At 38.9% G+C, this 24,105-nt stretch overlaps 2 protein-coding genes across 3 annotated transcripts; both read left to right on the top strand.

Annotated features, from left to right (window-relative positions):
* The first annotated feature begins 746 nt into the window (after positions 1-746).
* On the top strand, positions 747-6,958 carry LOC122023812 (RNA polymerase II C-terminal domain phosphatase-like 3). 2 transcript variants are annotated; one of them, XM_042582175.1, is made up of 12 exons: positions 748-1,697; positions 2,044-2,182; positions 2,273-2,328; positions 2,412-2,472; positions 2,553-3,914; positions 4,254-4,787; positions 4,878-5,024; positions 5,123-5,391; positions 5,487-5,598; positions 5,681-5,938; positions 6,071-6,117; positions 6,227-6,958. In XM_042582175.1, the coding sequence occupies exons 1-12, from the start codon at positions 1,072-1,074 to the stop codon at positions 6,294-6,296; spliced, it is 3,681 nt and encodes a 1,226-aa protein (XP_042438109.1). In that variant the 5' UTR covers positions 748-1,071; the 3' UTR covers positions 6,297-6,958. The 2 variants fall into 2 exon arrangements, with proteins under 2 accessions (XP_042438110.1, XP_042438109.1); XM_042582176.1 differs by lacking the exons at positions 6,071-6,117; positions 6,227-6,958 and having other exon boundaries at positions 747-1,697; positions 5,487-5,680; positions 5,781-5,901.
* A 2,201-nt stretch (positions 6,959-9,159) lies between these two features.
* Positions 9,160-11,012, top strand: LOC122024404 (jasmonate-induced oxygenase 2-like). Its single transcript, XM_042583027.1, has 3 exons — positions 9,160-9,970; positions 10,053-10,377; positions 10,585-11,012. The coding sequence occupies exons 1-3, from the start codon at positions 9,480-9,482 to the stop codon at positions 10,813-10,815; spliced, it is 1,047 nt and encodes a 348-aa protein (XP_042438961.1). The 5' UTR covers positions 9,160-9,479; the 3' UTR covers positions 10,816-11,012.
* The last annotated feature ends 13,093 nt before the right edge of the window (positions 11,013-24,105 follow it).

Below are 24,105 nucleotides of genomic sequence, written 5' to 3'. Positions count from 1 at the left end.
GAATGATTATCTACTTCTTTTCAATATATACAAAAATATAAATGCAAATGTGTATCAGGTTGGTGACATCTTAGTTAAGGTGAGATCATAAATTCAAAAGAGGGCATCAACAGCATCGACCAGTTGATACTTGGGTTCCATGGCACAAACTTGGATTTGAATAGAACGAACGTAAACAGGACTTCATCTTTGTGAAACCTGAAGAAGCAGACTGAAAGGAAAGAGAAAAACCTTTGCCAATTGCATCAATAAAAAAAACTAAAAGAATAGCTGAGATCCTTGATAGGCAAATTAATGACTCCATCGGAGATTGGATGAAATGCAGAATTGAGATCTTTTCCCTTTTCCCTTTTCCCTTTTCCCTTTAGGTGAAAGTTAAATCTTCATATCTCAGTTTAGTAACCTAATTGTTTTTCCAGGTAATTTAGTTAGGCAGTGGTGTTACTTAAAGCGTTATAGGCAAATTTTGGTACCTTGTGGTTAGTGAGTGACTATTAAAATAATTAGTATTTATTAATTTAATAACGTATTATATAGCAGCTTTGTTTAATAACTAAATTATATTTTAATTAAAAATTTAATTCAATTTCAACTGAAACTATTTCAATTTCACTGGTAATTTTAGAGAAGCCTTAGACACTGCTTTATCAATTTCAAATTAGAATACCCCATTTCTCCTGGAAAACCTACGGTGCGTCATTGACGCCGACGGCGGGGATGAAAACTAATCCCTTTTAAATTAGATCAGCTCCGTTCGCAGCCACGACTCTCGCCCATAAACTTCCCTTCTCCGATCGGTTGGGCTTCCGTTCCATCCCTGCGAGATCGATCGCCGCCGCGTTTTTCTTCTTCTTCTGATCGATTGCGATCAGTTTGCGAAACCGTTGCGGATCACTCTTTTTATCGCTCGATTGCCTCTCCGGACCTCTTCAGGCGATCTCAGGATCGAGTGAGAAGGAAGCCTTCAGCCTCGGAATCGACATCTAAAACTGATCGTTCTAGGAATCTGAATCTAGGAGCTTTGAGTTTGCCGGATTCATCCGGATTTATACCCTTAAGGCTTCCGTCTCTATGCTCGCCGCCGGATCCGCTCGATTCTTCCTGAATCCTAGCGAGAAGAAATCCCTAGATAGTATGGCGAGGGATCGCCCACGCGGGGGCCGTGCTTTGGATGGGGAGACGTCTGATGATGACTCTTCGGAGTCGGTGGAGGAGATCTCGGCAGAAGATTTCAAGCAGGAAGGAAGAGCTGGGAGATCTAGGGTTTGGATGGGCTACCCGATGCCGAAGAACTATGGCCCCAGTCTGTATAACTTCGCCTGGGCGCAGGCTGTGCAGGATAAGCCTTTGCGATTAGATTTGAAGCCGATGAGTGCAGGCGATCTCACTGGCAACGTCAATGCCAAGGGTAAACCGAAAGAGGAGGAAGCTTACGATGTGATTATGGAAGATAGCATCCAGGAGGGCGACGTTGGAATGGAGTTGGAGGAAGGGGAGTTGGAGGAAGGGGAGATTGAGCTTGGGTCTGAGCCGTTGGTGGTCGATGAAACTACTGAGATGCCTTCGAATGAACCTGAGAATAAGACAGAAAAGAAGGAATCAGATGGAGAAGAGTTACAAGATATTGATGAATTTGACAAGCGTATAAGCTTAATCCTGGAAGAGCTCGATATGATTACTGTGGAAGAGGCAGAGAAGTAAGTTTGAGCATTTGAGAACTTCAAAATGGAGCTATAATTCTCAATCACTAATTATTCCATTTTAAAATCTGAAAAAGATTGTAAGAAAACATAAAGCAAATCATCATCAAAAGCCATATATTTTCCAAGTACTCCGTGCTGGTTACATGAATCTTCTTTCTCCATTGAGTTATATGCAATCTATAAAGTTCAAAATCTTCCATAGAGCTCAATGGAGAGTAGGTTTGATAAGCCAGATTTTTTGCTTAGAAAGATTTACATAATATTGCAAGCTTTAACTTGCCAACTTTTTCAATGAAAGTAGCATTTTTGATGATGTTGTTGGTTTTCTTCTTACCTATAGATCCTTTGAAGGTGTATGTTTGAGGTTGCGCAAGTCTTTTGAAGACTTGAAGCCTATGTTTACTGGCATAGAGAATTCAGATACAGTTGTGCATGTTCTAGTCCAACAGGCTTTTGTGGCAATACAAACGACTTATTCTGTAAGAACAACATTGATATTTACCATTGAATTAGTTAATTTGAATTTTTTGTGTTGGATTTATAAAATGGTATTGCTATTTTTGTAACAGGCACTCAATTCAGTTACAATGCAGAAGAAGGACCAGAATAAACAACTGCTCATGAGGTTAAATCTTCTCTTATGTAGTTCTCATTCATTCACGATCACTGGAGTCTTATAAGTAATCTTACATCTGTTGAATTTGTTAGGTTGCTGATTCACGTAAAGAACCAGTATTCTGTCATTTTTAATCCAGAACAAGTTTGGGAGGTTTGTAAACAACTCTATATCGTCTTATACTTACTATTGACAGTTCAAGTGAATTCTGAAACGTTCTTTTGCTTTAACAGATTGATAATCTGGTCAATTCGCTTGTTTTTGAGGATAATAAAAAAGAGAAAGAGGAGCATGCCGATATCAATATGAATATCCCTACAAATATTGTTAACGGTCCTGTTGTCTCGTCTCATGGTTCAAGTGTTTTGGACAAAACCTGTTTGGTTCGAGAAACACTTGATTTGCCAAAGTTGGTTTTACCTACACACACCAACAATAGGGTAGACTTTAGTCCGCTGTTGGATCTTCATGCAGATTATGATGAAGATAGTCTTCCGTCGCCTACAAGAGAGGATTTACCAAAATTTCCTATACCAAAGCCCATTGGTTTTGGAATGGCGCCACCTGTGTTTTCTCAGCCAATAACTGCGATGAGTGAAGGAGGGGAAGATGGTATGTTACATCCATATGTAACTGATGCACTAAAGGCTGTGTCGTCCTACCAGATGAAATTTGGCAGGAGTTCCATTTTGTCAATTGATCGTCTTCCAAGTCCAACTCCCTCAGAAGATGGTGGGAACGAAGATGATTCCACTGAGGAAGTATCCAGTTCTATAGTTTTTTGTAATCCCAAAACTGCTCATGCAACAGCTCAATTTCGGATGCCCAAATCTAGGAGCAGTGCTCCATGCATAAATGGTTCAAATAGCAACAGATGCCCTCCAGTTGAGCACGTTAATCCGGCATCAAAACCTACTTTAAAGTCTGGATTAAAGAGGAGAGACCCAAGGATTAAGTTTGTGAATAATGAAGTGAAAAGTCTTCTTGAGGAGAGAAGAGTTACAGAACCCAAGCCACTCGACAGTGATCCAGTGGGAGAGACTAGGAATATTAAAAAGCATAAGACAGATGAGTCTGTAGCTAAGGACCATACAATGAAAAAACAAAGAAAGGAGCTTGCAACTTCGAGAGGAATGCGGATGGCATCAGGGAGTGGATGGCCAGAGGACAAGAATGTTATCTTTCAACCCAGTGGCAGGATCAAAGTGAATGAAAAAATTCAGGTTGATGATAGAAAAATGGGAACTGCAGCAGCAGTTCCTGATAAAAAACAAATATTTGTTAGTAATTTTATTGAGTTAAATGGTCTTCAATCAATTCCTAAAAGTAATCCCACTCCCACTATTTCTTTGCCTTCGTTGCTGAAAGCTGTGAACCCAACAATTCTTATGCATCTACATCCACTGGAACAGCAGCGACTAGCAGGAGAGAATCAAAAGAAAAATACTGTTTCAACAAGTGAGAGTGCAAATGTTTTGAGTGATAGTGGACTGCCGGGAATAGTAGCTTCAGTAAATTATGCTCCACTCAAGTCAAAAGAATCTGGTCTTAAGCATCCAGGAATATCTCCGATTGCTTCACAGATTGCTTCTTTGGTGAGGCTTTCAATTTTATTTCTCTTGTCACATGTCCCTACAGTTTGTCATATTGCTATATTCTTTTTGTAGTACACTTTTTTTTATTGAATTTATATGTTCATACTACTATCCACTTGCTTGAAATTTGTTTGAATTTGAACTTTAGTTGCTTTAAAGTAAAATTTAGTTATCCAACGGTTAAAAGTTTTAACTTTTTCTGTATTATAGAATATTTTGGATATCTTTGGTCCTCTGTACATAATGTTTTGAGATTCATGTTTACAAGACTTCAGCATATAATTATAGCACACTTATTATATGAACAAGCATCAATGTTAACTCTATCTTTGTGCACAGAGCACTCAACCAGATGCTGCAAGGATTCACATGAAACCTCGTGATCCCCGCCGTATTCTCCAGGAAAATATGTTACAGAAGAATGATAGTGTTGTATATCAACAAAGTAAAAGAAATGCATCTGTTTCTGATCCCCAGTTCAGTTTGGTACATCTGTCTGCTCCTCTGCAGTTAACCAAGAACCTTGTTTTGCCTAGATCCCAAGTAGTTGCAACTTCACAAGTACTTCCGCCCAGTATCAACCAGCCAGTTCCAAGTCAAGTTAATCAGGTGACCGTGGAGGCAGCTTCAGGAGAGTTGAATGATTCAAAAGCCACCTCTCTTCCAGTTTCTGAAACAGGCGAGAAAGGTAGTAAACAATCAACCAATCCTTGGGGAGATGTTGAACATTTACTTGATGGCTATAACGAAGAACAAAAAGCAACCATCCAAAAAGAGAGATCAAGGAGGATAGCAGAACAGAATAAAATGTTTGCTGCTAGGAAGCTTTGTCTTGTCCTTGATTTGGATCATACACTTCTTAATTCTGCAAAGGTATTTTATAGAATACCCAACCTTGATCTTTGCACCACTCAGATAATTCTATATAGTTTGTTACTAGCAAAAATTTTCAATTCTTTCTAGTTTGTAGAAGTTGATCCAGTTCATGAAGATAAATTAAGGAGGAAAGAAGAGCAAGACAAGGAGATGCCACAACGACATCTTTTTCGCTTTCAACATATGGGAATGTGGACAAAATTGAGACCAGGCGTCTGGAATTTTCTGGAGAAGGTTAAGCTTTTGATACTGTTTTGTTATCTTTTTTTCACAGTTTTTCCATATAAGTCCTGATCATTTGTATTCTCAAATAAATTCTCTTGCTCCCACAGGCTAGTAAGCTCTACGAACTGCATTTATATACCATGGGAAACAAACTGTATGCTACAGAGATGGCAAAGGTGCTAGATCCAACAGGAACATTGTTTGCTGGCCGGGTCATCTCTAAGGGAGATGATGCTGATACTTTTGATGGCGACGAAAGGGTTCCGAAAAGCAAGGATCTAGATGGTGTTTTGGGTATGGAATCAGCTGTGGTGATTATTGATGACTCGGTTAGAGTATGGCCACTTAACAAACTCAATTTGATTGTTGTGGAGAGGTATAGGCTTGCTGGGACTGACTTCTTGCACCTAATTCTTATTGTTGTTGAATTTATTGTTGTTGAATTTATTGTTGTCACTCTTGTTATTGCAGATATACTTACTTTCCTAGTAGTAGGCGCCAATTTGGACTTCTTGGACCTTCTCTTCTCGAGATTGATCATGATGAGAGGCCAGAGGATGGTACACTTGCTTCTTCATCGGCGGTAATGCCACCTTATTCTCAGGGAATTCACTTCTGAATCCATTTTGATCTCCATGTCTGATCCTTGTTTTTGGTGTTACCAGGTCATTGAGCGTATTCATCAGAATTTCTTCTCACATAACTCCTTAAAAGATGTAGATGTTCGAAATATACTAGCAACTGAGCAACATAAAATTCTTGCAGGGTGTCGTATAGTTTTTAGTCGGGTTTTCCCAGTTGGGGAAATCAATCCTCATAGGCATCCTCTATGGCAGACAGCCGAACAGTTTGGTGCCGTCTGCACTAACCAAATTGATGAACAGGTTACTCATGTTGTAGCCAATTCTCTTGGAACCGACAAGGTAAGCCAACCCTGTCTAGTTCCTTATGGCTGATCAGACAGTATTTATTCTCTAACCAATACATTAACTGTGAATTTATAATGCCACGATCTTTAATACCTCGTTGTGTTCACAACTACGAATGAATCACAGGTGAATTGGGCTCTATCTACTGGAAGATTTGTTGTTCATCCTGGCTGGTGAGAAATGGCTTCTTTATCTTTGTTGCCTTGGCAGTTCATGATGCTGTGGTGCTCATTCACATCTTAAGGTAGTTCATTAAATTCAACCATTTTTCTTTTTGAGCAGGGTGGAAGCTTCAGCTCTTCTCTATCGCCGAGTCAGCGAGCAGGATTTTGCTGTTAAAACTCTAACATGATCAATTCATCATACAAAAATTCAACCCAATCGATTCATGTCAACTAAATCGTTAAATTCTGGTGGTAAACAATTGAAGTTACTCAAAATCACATACCTAAAATTAACTCACGGCCAACAGGTAGAAATACCATCAGTCACCATGAGAGGCAAAAACGATGATTTTGGTAGGAAGACCTGTGGAGTGTGTGAATGTTAATGAAGATTAGAACTGGAGGAAAAGGGCATCTGATCGCGTTTTGCTAGTCATAAAAAAGAGTGCTCTAAGATTGCATAATATGGTTTTAAGATGGCTAGCAACTAATCACTTCACATGAAGGCAAGTGAAATTAAATCAATTTCTACCAAGAGTATGGTTGGTGGAAGATTGGCTGACCAGTAAAAAGACTCAGGACCAGTAGTTAAAAGGTTTCTAGTGGGTTATGTTATTTCAATGTTTGTTATTTAGGCAGGAGCAGCTGCAAACATTTGAAGGAATCCACCAACTTCCAACTTCCCAGATGCATGGTTTCATGACTCAATTTCCTTTCCATAAATATTAACTAATTGGACTTTCGTGGAAGATTCTAAATTGGTTGCAGATTATGTTTGAATATGATCATGTAAACAAATAATACTTAAAATGGAAAAATAGAAATGATAAAAGTTTTTTTTTTTGTTTTCTTTCGTGTGGTTTTATTATATAAATAAGTTTCATTCATTATATATATATATATATATATATATATATATATATTTTTTCTTATTTTGGTCGAATTTTCAGTATTTTATCTTGATGTTTTACGTGTGATGCTCATTTGTAATTTTACTTAGGTTTTTATTTGCTTATTCTATGTTGATTATTTTGGGCAAATTTTCTGGGTTTTGCTTATGAACTGTATTTATTATTTTCACTTAATCATATTCCTATTTAAAAATTTAGATATTTGATCTATTTTGTTAATATCAATGATTACATGGTTTCTTTTTCCATAAAAAATTTCATACTTTCATTAATTTTAACTAATATAGACAAATGCAACCAAAAGGTACCCAAGATTTTGTGTCTATATTATAATGATATACCTTCCCGTTATGTTAACATAATTTTTTTATCATTCTAAAAATTATTTTAAAAAGATAGATTCGTTACCTTAACACCTCTAGAGTCACTAAAAAGTATTTCAAGTTTTGACCTATAATGATTTTTTAAGCGAATTTTACCAAAAAGTGCATTTGATATATAGGATTTAATAGTGCCCCTATGGTCGATTAAATCTAAATTTAGAATGCAAATTGATTAGCAAATGAGTTTTTCTCTAAATTCAGAGTCAACTAAGATCTTTAAAATTTCATTATCATCATCATTATTTTTTTGCCTTCTCAAAGTATAACAATGAAAATATATGAATTCACTATTAGATGTCAATAATTTTGCTTGCACTTGAAAGAGGACCTATTTTAATAATATGTAGGTTGAATTGAAAATTAATTTATGCTTTTAAAATGGTATATTTCTCAATTTCTATAAGTTTGAGAAGATAAAATTTTAAAATAATTTTATTATAAATTTATTTGTAGATTAATTTCCGGTCAGAAATTTTACAAGGAGTCACTTTGTAGAGCCCAATAAATTATATCCGGAGTCACTTTTCGTTATAGCTAGGGATGTCCTTTTGTAAATCTTATACATTAAGCGTGGATTTTAGTTAAAATGGCCATGGCTCATGGCTAAATAGATCCAGTACCATAACATAAAACAGAAGAAAGTTGATGCCTCCATCACAATGTACGGTGGCACTGGGAGAGAAAATACCTGATTAATCAAGGTAGACGATAAAGAGGTCTTTAATTTAATTACGTTCCAATTTCTCATCTCAGTTTCCGCCCACAGCATTTCATTTTGGCGACGCTATCGCCATTTGACGCAATCTCTCACCTCTCCACGTTGCGACATTAATGGCCTGCCTTTGGCTGCTAAATATATATATTGTTCTTCAGCATTATGCATCGCATCGTAAAGTTTATGGAGAAAACATTCATGTATATATATGACAGTCCAATTACTGATTTAATCAGAATTATCACACACTAAAACTCTAATGATATCGTCGTGATATATATATCTCAAAACCTTGCATGCAGTAAAGTAAACCTCAGGATTTTTCCAAATCCACCTTCTGCGATCATAGATTTTTAATCTCACTTCTTTTTAAATTGTAAACTCGTTTCCACGTCACTCTGTTGTAAGCTAAGCTGCGCTAGCTGTAGTCACTCAAATACGGAAAACTGATCAGGAGAACAGTAATAACGATAACAAGAGATCTAGAGCATTCGAGCTCAACAGATTTCTTTTACCTCAAAATTTTACTATATATATATATATATATAACAAAATATAAATAATCATTGATCTATCGATTTAGATTTAAAAAATATGATCATGTAATAATTTTGATTAAATTATTATATTGCTATTTTTAATAAAAAAATATTGTATTATATTATATTATTTTAGAATATAATTTATTTCATAAACTTATATATTTTATAAGTTTTAAATTTTGAAGTAATTTAAAGATTAAACAATGACTATATAATAATTTTAATATATATATATATATATATATATACCCTCAAAAACAATTATTAGACTATTCATACTTGAAAAGCGGCCAAAAGACAAAATATCATGATTGGGGATGTCCCTCGCGGGCCCCACTGCATCCCCGTTTGACGACTGTTATAATCCCCACAGACTAAAAAAAAAAAAGAAAAAACTCTTTAAAATTTTCGACTCCCATGTTTATCACGTGTGTTTTTCATTCTTATAGTTTAATATCTAGCAGCTGTAAGCCTGGCTGTAACTAACCCCTACACAGAAATTGTATTGCAAATCCAGTGCTCCTAATCATCCACTTTTTCCTTCCTCTCTCTCTCTCTTTCTGACGCTCTGTTTTCGCTACCACACGTTCAATTTTATCTCCGTGCATGGCTGGATCGTCGATCTCATCCAACGTTTGACTTGTCGGATCGGTAGATCCGATCCACAACTGCAGCGAGCAACCTAAGTCGCAGCACGCGAGCGCGCGCCATGGCTTCTTTAAATACCCATACAATTGCATGCATGGCAACGCACTGAGTCTTCGGATCGGAGGAGCGGAGAGCTACGCCTCGATCGATCGATCGATCTATCCCACCGGAGATGGATTGCCTGCGTGAGTGGCCGGAGCCGATCGTCCGCGTGCAGTCCTTGTCCGAAAGCGGCGCGACGACCATCCCGGCCCACTATGTGAAGCCGCCGTCGGAGCGCCCCTCCGCTGCCCCCGCCGCAGCAGCCGGCGCCGTCAGCATCCCCGTGGTCGACCTCGGCAAGCTCGAGGACGGCGCGGACGCCGAGACCGTGAAGGCGATCGCGGAGGCGTGCCGGGGGTGGGGGTTCTTCCAGGCGGTGAACCACGGGGTGAGCCCCGGGCTGCTCCGCCGAGCGCGCGAGGTGTGGCGCGCCTTCTTCCACCTCCCCATGGAGGAGAAGCAGCGCTACGCCAACTCGCCCGTCACTTACGAGGGCTACGGCAGCCGTCTCGGGATCCAGAAAGGGGCCATTTTGGACTGGGGCGACTACTACTTCCTCCACTTCCTCCCCCTCTGCTTGATGAGCCACCACAAGTGGCCGGCTCAGCCTCCCACATTAAGGTGCACGCCCTATATATCTTATCTCAAGATCTCCTACGTTAATTAAATTCATTACGATTCAAAGATTAATTAATTCACACAGAGAGACTACCGACGAGTACGGCGAGGAATTGAGGAAGCTGTGCCGGAGATTAACGAAGGCATTGTCGATGGGTTTGGGGCTGGAGGCGGACCACCTACCGGCGGCGTTCGACGAGGAAGGAACGTGCATGAGAGTCAACTTCTACCCTAAGTGCCCGCAGCCGGAGCTCACGCTGGGCCTCTCGGCCCACTCCGACCCCGGCGGCATGACCATCCTCCTCGTCGACGACCACGTCGCCGGCCTCGAGGTCCGCAAGGATGACTCCTGGATCACTGTCCGACCGCTCCCTGACGCCTTCATCGTCAACATCGGCGACCAAATTCAGGTATAGCCACTGATGGTCCCATCATCGATCAATAATATCCTCTCCCCATTCTTATCCGATTTTTTTTATTCATTTTTATAAAAAATATCACCTGTGACGTACTCATGTCTCATGGTAAAGGATAAGACAACGACTAATAGACTTGTTCAATAAACATGTGATTGAATTGTGTTTAATTTGTCTAATTAAATCCATTAATTAATTCAGGTGCTGAGCAATGCGGCGTACAAAAGCGTGGAGCACCGGGTGAGGGTCAACGCCTCGTCGGAGCGGCTGTCGATGGCGTTCTTCTACAACCCGAGAAGCGACGTACCCATTGGGCCCATCCCCCATCTGCTGACGACCGATCGGCCCGCTCTGTACCAGCCCATGACCTTCGACGAGTACCGCCTCTTCATGAGAAAGGCAGGCCCACGTGGCAAAAAACTAACCGGCTGATCAGCTTGCCTGCCGTGCCGTGTACATGATCTCAAGTTGCCGTTAGAAAAGGCTTGTAATATAATTGCTCCAAATTATAATAAATAAATAAATATATCGTGACGTAGGGCATGACGATGAGGAGATTTGAAGTCGCTATTCAAAGATCGATTTTCATTCATTATGCACAGAGTTGTGCAAAGTAGGCACTCTGCAATTAGACGACAACAAATGCTTTCGAATAATAATAATAATAATGCTTTCTTTGTTTTTTAAAACGTCTTCCTGTCAGGTTTCGCTTATAACAAACAACTGTATTAACGTCAGAGTAGGGCAAATTGTGGGGTGCGATGGATATTAAATATTAAGAGTAATATTAAAAAATGATTACAATCATATAAATATGTGTATTGTGTAATAATAAATCATGTTCTCTGACGTAGTATATAATAAATTATATATATTAAAGGATGACATGTTTATTATAATAAAATATAGTTTAATTTTTGATAAGTACATATTCTCAGACAAAAACTTCTTACACTCTCATTTAGGTTAATTATATATTGACTCTATAATTTATCTCATTTCATATAACTTAGAAATAGACTATGAGAAATATCTAGAATGAATATAATTATTATGTTTTCCTTCAACTATATGTAATAATAAATCATAAATTTAGTAAATATTAATTAATATTACACATTACACTAGCTTTAGTTTTTAAATTAAAGAACAGCATCACAGCCTTACTTTAAGATAAATGCCAAATGAAGATTTCATGTCTGTATTATTTTTTTTAAAATTTTTTAGTTGACATTCTTATTTATTTTGGTCCTAAAATATTTTCTATTAGTTATTGAAGTAAATCAAAAAAATATTCATCACAGATAATCTATTAATTCAATATTCTTATATCAATTCATTAAAAAAATTTAATCTATTAATTTATTAAAATTATGACTCAATTAACATCTCGGGACAATGTCTATATTAATTAACCTGATAGCAGAAGGTTCTATCTTGACCTTAAAATAAAAAGGAAATTATATGCCTGACTGCGTGACTCTTAAGCATTAGATAAATAAGGCTCCATAAAATATTAAAATATAATGTGTTGCTCGAAATTTTCTCCATCTCATCCATCATTTTAATTTGACACGCAACACGACTCCAATTGCGGATACAGAAGAGCTAGTCTTTCTAGCTCTTCTTCCATTCCCAATAAAATTAAGGTTGTATGTTCAGTAAACTCCTCTTAATTCATCCTCATTTAATTATGTGGAAAAGTAAACAATTTCAAAGCAACTATTTAATTAATTGTAATTCTGACTCCTGCGTAATTAAGGAAATTTGGCCATTGCCTATTGGTTTGCTGCTCCACCGCCCAGGAACATTTTGTCTGCTACAAATTTGCAAAGTCAAGCATGATGGTTTTGTACGCAACACAACGTTATTTTGTCGTTCACTCTTTAAACGTGCCCCAAATCCCAAAAATTAATACTGTCTTGTTTGTCCACGTTTGTGTGGATAATATAGTGAGGCAGAGTTTTTGGATCATTTTTTTTGTGATTTAAAAGATGTATTATTTATATTTGTAGTTGGATCGTGATTGTAATTCGATCATAAATAATTGTGATCTCTTCTTGTATTTATCGTCCCTATTAGGTTATAATTTTTTATTCGGAGCGGGCGACCAGAGGTTGTTCGGAGGGCACCCTCATTCGACGCCCAATAACCTGACCACTTATCCACCACCGAAGGCCTCCGGGTGGCCTCCGACCGTCCGTTCCGAATAAAAACTATAACATGATGGGGATGATGAACTCAAGAAGAGATCACAATCATTTATGACTAGATCATGATCACGATTCGATCACAAATATAAATGGTACATTCTTTGAATAAAAAAAAAAATAATCTAGAAGATCTGTGCTCTAATATATTAACTTTAGAAGACTGCAAGTCCATTTTTACACCAGAATTTTTTTAAAGAAAATCAATATAAATTAAAGAATTGAAAACGATATATACCAGGAAATATATATATATATAATCCACTTTGCTATCGAACAAGCTGAGCTTCATTCAGAACGCCAGATCAAATAAAAGGATAAACATTAAAAGCAATACAAAAGACAAAAGAGATCAACTGATTGAAACAATTAGGGATCTGATTGAAATCTATTTGGAAAAAGGTTAGATTATAATATAATTCCGATCATATATAATAATACTTTAGGACTATTGTTCCCATGAACCTAATTTAGCAAATAAACTCTAAATATATGATAGATTTATAATCCAAGAATGATAAAGAGTACAAGTTAGTTTGTATTATATATTGACTTGTAATCATTATTCTTTATTACTCCCTTTAGCCATCAAAACTAAGATAAGTTATGAGTTTTGACATAAACAATTAGGGATATGATGGTATGAAGACTTCTAAAATAACAAAAGTTAGCAATTAGCCTATATTTATTTTCAAGTTAAAGTTGAGATAAGTGTGAAAGTGGAGCATTGATGGTTATTTCTTTGTTATAGGAGTTAAATTTTTGCCTTTAGCTCATTTTGAGATAATTAATTTAACTGAAATTTAGTGGTCAAGTTTTCAGGAAATATGATGTCCACAAAGAATCACTGTTAAAATGTTTTGATTATTTTACATTTATTGTTTAAAGATTTTTGTGTTCAATATATATTAATTAAACATTTTTTTTTTCTGTTCTAGTAAACTTTGATAGATGACATTATATGCAAAAATTTATCATTCCTTTTGCAATAGCATGTTGATTTCCTATAGATACTCCACCAAAACAATAAAGCATCTTTTTACATGATAATTTTTTGTTAAAAGAATACATTGGTGATAAGTTGGAAATCATGCTTATTTATATGAAATACAATAGTTGATCATGCTAAAGTCCCTTGGTCACTAAATCCTTCAATGTGTCACCGAGTGCAAACTCATTTTTCACACTTTTAGTCCACCTTTCTTTTATCATAACTTGATCAAGACTTTGTCGCAAGGTTTTAGAAATAGAAGAATTGCTTCTGCCAGCAAAAAAGTTTGATATTTCTATTGCTTTCTCACTCGTCCCAAACTAAAAGTAAAATAATTAAAAAAACAATATTAGCAAAATGATGCACACTATCATTTAAAAAATAACAATAAATCAAATGATTAAGTCACGAACCAATGCCACAATAGATGAGACTACAGAAGGTAAGCTCATTTCTGGCCATTTCTTTTGTATTTTATCATACCAATTTTCCTGTAACATGATAGTTAGTAATTATAGCTTAGTTATGTTGTTTTTCTAAATGTATGAATTAAAATGAATTAAAAATTTACAACGATCTTCCGTAGATTTGTAATCGGTAATGACTGAATGTAATCTTCGGATTTGCTGGATTTGCTATCGGAAGAGCGATCACAAAGTCAGAAAGCTCTCCACAATTCCACAAACCAAATCCCACCGTCTCGGATGTTTTCCTTCCTCTCTCTCTATCTCCACAACCTTCATTGTCCCTCTTGAATGATCCTTGGGCACACCCTTTATAAAGGGAAATAACCCAGGGGTATAATGGACATTTTCCATTAAGAGTAGTGGGCAACGTGGCCATGTTCCCACGTTCTCATTTCCTACATCTCCTACTCGTCCAAGGTAAGTCACTAAGACTAGTTCATTTAGGTTAGTCACTAAGACCAGTTAGTCACAAAAACTAAATAAGTCACATAAACTATTTGAGAGTTTCGTCACATAGACCATATTAGAACATCTAATCCATATTTAGAGAAAATGGTTCGTGCGATAGCAAGCACACTGAGCGATAGTTGCTAAGAAGATTGTTATACCTTACATAGTCGCTCTCTGAGTGATCAATGCTAATAAAGTTGTTACACTTTACTTAGCTGCTCAAATAAATTAGAGACACACTCTGCATGACACATAACCTCTTTCCTCGTGGTATATAGCCTTTATCCAGGATCCATCCAGTCTCCGAGTGGTACACAACCATTATCTTGGAGATATCTATGTCTTGCTATTTATCCAGATTAAATAATTTTCATTTACATCAATCTTATAATGATCATTATGTCAAGAGCATGTTCCATATCTAATATTCACATTCATTTCTATACATAACAGAAATGGGTCTACTAGTGAATAACATCTAATGATGTAAATATATTTAATCTTCCTTTTTAGTTATAATCTATTAATACTAATCAGTCGCTTTCCTAATTATGTTTCATAGATCGAATCATACATAGTCATAGGATACATGCTAAAGTAGCAGATACTGATTAGAACTTCAAGTAAATAGCTAAATAGTCACTAAGACAAAAAACTGAGATTAACTTATAATCTCAAAGGTCTCACATAGTAGAGAAACAGGGATCCATTCTCCTATACTATTTTTATTGTCGCAATAGCACATATTACGATGTTATTCTCTTTACTAAAAAGAGCGCATGTTTTTCTCAAATTTAATATCGTAAAGATTTTGATCTAGACATACCTAATGTCTAATCCTGAATTCAATATATGAATTCTAATCTGGCCTTCAACAGGTTCAGTAAATGGTGGGTTCATTTACTTGGATCATTATTAACACATTATAATGATCTTATCTTGATACAATTATTAAGGCGACCTCAACTTATGAATCTGTCTCTAATTTCAGCTACATAAGATATTCCATAAGTAACGGTCTTACCTCTATTTGTACTTAACAAATAGAGATGATTGTCTATGTGAGTGGACCAATCTCAACCTGCCAACATGTTCACCGAGATCTTATATGAATGTAACAAATAAAACAGATACACTGAATAGATTATGGCAAATGACACAATTAAATGACAAAGTCTGATTGTTATTTTAATATTGTTACATTCTACGAAGTCCTAAAGACTTTACATGTTCTTTAAATAATTCTTTAGTCATTGGCTTAGTAAAAGGATCTGTAAACATAACACGTGTAGGGACATACTCAAGAATTACTTTTCTTTTAGCCACAATAACCCTCACAAAATTATATTTAATTTCTATATGCTTGCCTTTGCTGTGATATTTGGGATCCTTGGAAAAAGCTATTGCAGCTTGACTGTCACAGTAAATAGTTATTGGACTCCCACTATCCTTAGCAATCTTTAGATGCTTTAGGAACCTTCTTAACCAGACCGCTTCTTGCACAACCACATGCCACATATTCATCTTTCATATTTGACAAAGCTACACAAGCTTGTTTCTTGCTGTTCCAAGAGATGGCGTCACCATTCAGCAAGAATGCATAGCCTGATGTGAATTTTCTATCATCCAGATTCTCGGCCCAATCTGCATCTGAACAATCTTTCAGACTCATATCTAATCCTTGAAAATAGAGGCAATAATCCTTGAAAATAGAGGCAATAATCTAACCTTTCCAGCTGTCAGCATATCATTAACATATAATGATAAAATAACATACTTTCCTTTTTTCCTTTTCAGGAAAACACAATGATCTTCATTGATCATCTCGAAACTATAAGATAAAACGACTTTGTACAAAGCCTGTGCCCTAACCTCCTCGTGCCGAGCCTCTTCTCCTCTCACACCGTCTCTTCCTTTTCCCAACCGGCACCACACACGACGGTTTCTCCTCCCCTCGCATACAAAGCCATGGACAAGGGAAGCCTAACGCCTCTTCTCTTCTCCTTCTTCCTCCCCGACGCACCCCTCTGCCCTCTGCGACGTCGCCGCCGCAACCCATTTCTCTCCCTCTGTGCTTCAGCCAGCGCCACATACTCTCTGCCCTAGCGCCGACGGCCGACCGCCTCCCCTGTGCCGAGTTTTTCTCCTCTTCTCGCGTCACCATCTGCTCCGTTGCCCCGTCGAGCACCGATGTAAGGACTTCTCCTCGCCGACACAAATCCACTGATCGACCATCAGATCTGACCCAACATGCCGCTGTGTCCTAGATTTTTTGACCACCGCCGATCGCGCTGGAAGACACCCCCGACCCGTGCCCTAGCTCCCGATTCGCTACCTTCGGCCTGACTATCATCTTCTCCTCTGATAATCAAATTCCGTCTGGCTGATGCCCTCTCTGATTTGTTAGTTTCATGCATCTTGCCGCACTAACCAGTGACCGTCTTCCCCTTGTGCACTAGATCAGATCCCTCACCGCCACCTCTGGCTAGGTTAGTATTTCGGAAGAGCCTCCTAACGTTTATATCGTCCACCGGTCGTCGGCAGAGAGGAAACAAGGGGGTATCAAGTAGGTAAGGCATATTGGGGGTTTGGTTTTTTTTTTAATCTTGTATTGAATTGATGGGTTGATCGCTGTGGTACAGTCACTGTGTGTTCTCCGTAGCAGCTATTCATAGTTCTGGCAAAGGATCTCCGGTAACGGGTACCTCCAGCAGTTTCCGGTGACTGACCTGTTTGGCTATGATCCAACCGGAGAGGTTTGGTGTTGAGGTAAAGAATAGAGGAATTGTTTCATTTGTAGTAGCATACACAGGATTTGAACTAGGAAAGATTAAGAATAAACTGTACTTGAATTTAATTAAGTTTAGGTTGATAATGCTAGTTGCAAATCCTAATTGGAAGGTGAAATAGTTAGAATTTGTTTAATTCAAGGATTTTAAATATAAAGGAAGGATAAGATTATTAAATATGTTTGGAGATTTTTATTTAGCTATATAGCTAAATACATTATGTTTGATATCACAGGACTTTGATTCGAGACGGTGTCTCGACGAGGGATCTATTTCAGATACGATCCTCTTATTAGAGGCGAGTACTTTGACTTATCTTTTAAGATATTGTCATTTGATATGCATAGTAATATTTAACGAGTAGTAATATTTATGTTCATTTCTGCATTGGTATGTCATTATCTATTACCTGAGCATGCTGTATTTATTACCTGCTTTGCATTCATGTTCCTTTGATTATTTGTGTCCTTAAGGTAATGACATACCATGCCTGATTATGTTCAGGACATTGATTTATTTTACCTGACCTGTGTACCTAGGATATTCTCTTTGATTCATATACCTTTTTGGTACACATTATGTAGAGGTGGATAGGATCAGGATATTTTCATACTTAGTGTCATGCATCATCTCGCATGATTGCATACTGTGCGATAGTTGGCTCTATTATTATTGAGCACATCACCAGTTACATGGATCTGCACACACAACTACTCATGGGTTAGTGGTTTTTATTCAGGCAGGGTGTGTTGCAGCAGGTTACTCTGTTAAGGGCTCCGCTGGTCCACTCATGGTTAGTGTGACGCAGCGTGGTAGCAGGACAAGGATCCCTCCTCTGGATTGGCTCAGGAAGATGAGAGCATTGAGCTCCCCCACTTATGATTTGGGGTAGGAGGATAGGTGTACTCTGACAGCATCCCATCCACTCGGTCATTCATTAGGAGCAGTGATGACAGAGTGCACGATTGTCACAGCTCTACCCACTCGGTCTCACCATCGTGTGTGAGACGGCTAACTGGCATCAGGGGTGACCAGGACATGTTGTATCATATGCACTGATTGCATTTATTACTTGTGTTTGCTGCACTTTATATGCTGTATATTTGGTGGATGCATATGTTTGACATACATACAGGATTTATGATACTCTCGGTCTAACGACCTTGTTATCCCTATACTCAGGTCCTAGTTAGTATAGATACTCCTGCTCCTTACAATTTTGCATTTTTCATATGATATATATCCAGGAGACTGTACGCATATTTATTATTAGTTGTTATTTCTTACTATGCATGTCAGTAGTTACCCGCTGAGGAGTTGACTCACCCCGTTGATATTATCATTTTCAGGTTGAGGCTGTCGGGAGGATTTCCAGTCGCTAGTCCCCCCTCCAGATTGTGAGGATTTCTGTTTTGGACCTTTTCTTTGGTTTTCTTATTATGCTATCGTCTATGTTTTCAAACTTGTATCTTTTTGGCACTTTGGATCTTGTATGATCCTTTATTATCGATGGGTTTTCATTTGGTATATCATTCTACATGCCTGCCCGGACGACAGAAGAGGTAGGTTTGGATGTATGCTGGTGATTTGAGTTTTATGGATGTGGTTGAGTAGGATATAAGATTTGAGTTTTATGGGTGTAGTTGAGTAGGATATAAGATTTGAGTTTTATTGGTGTAGTTGAGTATGATATTTGAGATGATTTCCTTATCATCGCTTAGGTTTAGTTATATATATATATATATGTTCTGGCTGTGTTGGCCGAGGTTTTGTGTGGCCCAGAGGGCTGGTAGGTATGTCTTAAATTGTCACCCGTACAGGGGAGATGTTGTCAAAATTTCTTCTGGCAGAGACTTCCCCGGGACGTGACAATTTATTTGGTATCAGAGCAAAGTTTCTGATGCTTGATTTTCGTATTTTGGTTTTGCATGTTAATCTGATACCAATTTATTTGGTATTAGAGCGGGTTATAATACCTGCTTTTCACGTTCTGGATTTGAGAGTTAGCCCAAGTTTGCTAGTTAACTTGGGTACTTATTTTCGGATGTGTACGGGTTTCCGTCGATTTTCTCGTACGGAATTCTGAGGTTATAAAATGGGGACTGGACAACGAGGGAACATCTCCAGACGATAAATAGGTAAAAAGATAATTTTAAAATTTTTGTTACTTGTGGTAATATCTGAGTTATAACTTAACAGATATGAGGAGATCTACACGGGTAGTATTTGCGAGACGTGGTGCTGGACGACCACGTAAGAGGACTTTGGAATCTCTGGCAATGGATTCGCCAGGGATGCCTACTAGGGTTGAGCCTGTCGGTCAGGGACAGACTCAAGATACTGCGGGCGCGTTGGGCTCTCAGACTCCGATGGTTTCGTTAGAGGTACCCACCCATACATTATACACTGTACCACCCGTGGCAAACCCGATACCTCCACCAGCAGAGGCTGCAGCGTACCCGATACCACCGCCACCGGGACCTACCGTGTATCCGGCACCAGCGGCACCCGCGACCCCAGTGCCTACAGTGTACCCAGCACCCGCACCAGCGATACCGGTTCCTCCATTTCCGGTACCGATTCCTCTATTTCCGGTACCACCACCTACCGTACCTCCAGCCGCGACCACTCATATCGACCCTGCAGTACCACCAGTGGTACATGCTCCAGCTTATGAAGCAACATCGGGAGTACCTCCCCTAGTCTATCTAGCGGTACCACCAGCTTTGGGGATTCCGCCAGTTTCCGCGACGATCCCTACCTATCTCACTGATATTGTCGCGGCACGATCCTAGATTTCAGCTTTGGTGGAGTCGATGAAAAGTCGATTCATACTATTTCACGGAGAGACCAATCCGGGTGTGGCCCAGTCCTGGATAGAGACTATGGAGCGGACCTTCTTCTACATGACTTGCTCCAAGAGGGAGAAAGCGGAGCTGGCTGCTTTCTATCTACGGGATGAGGCCGACACCTGGTGGGATACGCAGCGTTCCATTATAGGCGAGTAGAATATTACCTAGGCGAGTTTCAGAGAGGCTTTTGAAAACCGGTATTGCCCACGAGCATATCAGATGACTCACCGGCAGGATTTTCTGAGTCTGCGGCAGAACAACCGCACGGTGACAAAGTACAATGCTGAGTTTAATCAGTTGGCCAGGTTTTGTCCAGAATTAGTTGCTGAGGACAGATACCGCATGCTACAGTTTGTCTATGGACTAGATGAACATCTGCAAGTAAAGATTGCCGGTTTTGGTAATTCTTCCTACATAGAGACATTGGACAGAGCCCTGATGATAGAGTCAGCTCACCAGAGAGCATACTCGGACAAGAAAAAGAAACAGACGGATCGGACATCTGGACAAATCCAGCAACCATAGGCTACACAGCAGCAGAGTGGTCACAGTCGACAGGTCAGGGAACTTCTGGGGCATCTGGTCAGCCTCAAAAGTTGAGGCGATCTTCATCAGGACGTTTTCAGCCTCCTCAGCAGACCCGGAAACAACCCGCCAGTGACATCCATTGCGCTCGGTGTGGGTCCAAAGAGCACACCACATCAGCCTGCACCCTGGGACAGTTAGTTTGCTATTATTGCAAACTGCCTGGGCACATGAGTCGAGATTGTTCGCTGAAGGCTCAACATATTGCTTCCGGAGTTTCTGGTCATGGAGTTCAGCTCAGTCAGACAGGGACTCAATGAGGTGGGCACAGAGCCCAAACTTCGCATCGCCAGCAGAGGATAGCTCCCCCTGCAGCTGCTGCTTATGGCATGTATGGACAAGAGCACCCCAGTGCCCTCATAGTACCACAGAGTTCTGTCGTGGGATCGCCATATCAACTGCAGCCTCAGCCCCTAGTCCAGTATCTGCAGCCCCAGCCTCTGCTTCAGTACCAGACGCAGTCACAGCCACCAGTACAGTATTAGTTATAGCCCTCACTTCCACCTCTGGCCCCGTATCCAGCACCGCCTCAGTGGCCGGCTCTTGCCCAGATGCAACTGGCGCTGGCAGCACTGCCACCTCCACCTCCGCCAGAGACTGGACAGATTAATGCGGTCACTAGAGAGGATGCGCAGTGGGCCGACGGATCCATTTTCTGCGGTACGATTTTCATTTATGCCTTATCTGCTGATATGCTGATAGATAATGGTAGCTCGCATTCTTTTATATCCTGTACCTTTATGAGGGATATTGGTAGATTACCCACTTTCAGACCGCAGAGACTGACCATCTTTCTATCGTCCGGTGATACTTTGGACGTCACCCAGGAGGTCAAAGGTTGCCCGTTAGACTTTGGCAACATGATACTTATGGTAGATCTTTTAGTACTGGAAATGGTCGAGTTTGATATTATTCTTGGCATGGATTAGTTGTCAGCATATCATGCGACTAATGATTGCCAGACGAGGGTGGTCACATTCAGGCCTCCGAACCAACCCTCGTGGGAATTCACTGGCATCAGAGACGACGATATATCGACTATTTCGACGATTCAGGCTCAGAAACTGTTGTCACATGGCTGTCAGAGTTTTCTGTTATCTTTGATTACTATTGAAGACGATAGTAGTTCTCAACTCTCTGACATTCTAGTAGTTCCAGTGTATCCAGATGTATTTTAAGAGGAGCTACTAGGGTTGCCTCCCAGAAGGTAAGTGGAGTTTGCTATTGAGTTGATTCCGGGAACCACACCGGCATCGAAAGCTCCTTATCGTATGACACCAAAAGAGTTGAAGGAATTGAAGGTTCAATTCCAGGAGCTTTTAGACAGGGGATTTATACGTCCTAGTGCTTCTTCGTGGGGTTCTTCGGTATTATTTGTCAAGAAAAAGGATGGTACTCTGAGGTTGTACATAGATTATAGACAACTGAATGTAGTGACCGTCAGAAATAAGTACCCCTTACCTCGAATCAAGGATTTATTTAATCAGCTCAGAGGTACATCAGTGTATTCTAAGATTGATCTGCGGTTCAGATATTATCAGCTGAGAGTTAAATAATCTAATATTCAAAAGACAACATTCCGTACCAGATACGACCATTATGAGTTTTTGGTAATGCCATTTGGGCTTACCAATGCTCCAGCGGTATTATGGATTTGATAAATCGCGTCTTCCTGGAGTACCTTGATCAGTTTATTATCGTTTTCATCGATGACATATTGGTCTACTCGCGTTCCAAGGAGGAACATACACAACATCTTTGCACAGTCTTGGAGACTCTTCGACGACATCAACTATATGCGAAGTTCAGGAAGTGTGCCTTCTGGCTATCTTCGGTCGATTTTCTGGGTCACGTGGTCTCTAGCCGAGGTATTTCAATAGACCCTCATAAGATGGAGGCTGTCACCATTGAGAGCAGCAGAAATCAGTACAGGAGATCCGTAGTTTCTTGGGGCTGGCAGGATATTACAGACATTTTTTCGAGGGTTTCTCCCGCATAGATATGTCACTGACACGCCTGACCAGGAAAGGCGTGAAGTGTTAGAGTGTATACTGAAAGCCTAAGCTTTTGTAAACATTTATTTTGAATAAAGAATCACATTTGGTCAAATTATCTACATTTGTTTGTAGTTGTTCAATTAATTTATATTGTAGATAACATAGTATGTGGTGTCACATACAGAAGATAATGTTATCAGTACCTTATAAATTATAAACAGTAGCTCACGACCAAAATGGAAAGGAACAAACCATTGGTAGGTCGTAGTGTAATTAAGTATTAATTTATCTTAACTATATAATTACACTAGTATACTTAGAGTGTATTGAGTAGGACCATCAGAGGTCGTTTTCTTTTATACTGACTTTATAAAGGAACAAAGACTTCAGTTATTATGGAAGTATGTGCTCTTAATCCTAATATAATAACAAGCACATATATTTGATATTTATTTCTTTAATTTATCAACGGGTGAGATTTAGTTTGATAAATCAATAAGCCCGATAAGTTGGGAAATGATATCACTTATAGTGTGTGTTGTTGATTATAGAAGGAAACTGTGTCCTAGTGATCTAGGTTGATAATGTCCCCAAGATGAGCTCATAAGAATTGTCATGTTAAACCCTGCAGATGGACTTAGTTCGACATGACGATAAGGTTGAGTGGTACTATTCTTGGACTAAGATATTAATTAAATGAGTTGTCAGTAACTCACTTAATTAGTGGACATTCGATATCTTAAACACAGGGAGACTAACACACTCATAATAAGAAGGAGCCCAAAAATGTAATTTGGGATTGGTACGGTAGTTCAATAATAGTTCTCTAGTGGAATGAATTATTATTGATAAAATTAAGTTGTGTGTTCGGGGCGAACACGAGATGCTTAATTTTATCGGGAGACCAAAACCAATTCCTCCTCTCGGTCCCTATCGTAGCCTCTTATTTATAGAGTACTATACCCACCTTCATACACATGATGTAGGGGCCGACCAAGCTAGCTTGTGGATCAAGCTAGGGCCGGCCAAGCTTTGGTTCATGGGTGGCCGACCCTAGCTTGAACCCAAGCTTAGGTGGCCGACCCCCATTAAATTAAAAAAAAATTTAATTTTAAAATTTTCTTATGTGAAAGATATAATTTATTGGAGAGATTAAAAATTAAAATATCTCTTTTAAAAGGATCTACAAAAGATTAAAGAAAGAGATTAGATCTCTTTCCTTATTTGTAGATTGGAAAGATATTTTATTTTTCTTCTTTGTAAATTATTCACATGTTGAAAAATTTAAATTATAGAAATTTCTTTTTATCAACCATGAAGGATTTTAAAGAGAAATTTTACTTTTTTAAAAATTTCCGAAGACAAATAAGGAATTTTAATT

This window comes from Zingiber officinale, chromosome 9B (genome assembly GCF_018446385.1).
Source record: "Zingiber officinale cultivar Zhangliang chromosome 9B, Zo_v1.1, whole genome shotgun sequence".
Taxonomy (NCBI): domain Eukaryota; kingdom Viridiplantae; phylum Streptophyta; class Magnoliopsida; order Zingiberales; family Zingiberaceae; genus Zingiber; species Zingiber officinale.
This window is presented reverse-complemented; position numbering and strand designations above follow the sequence as displayed.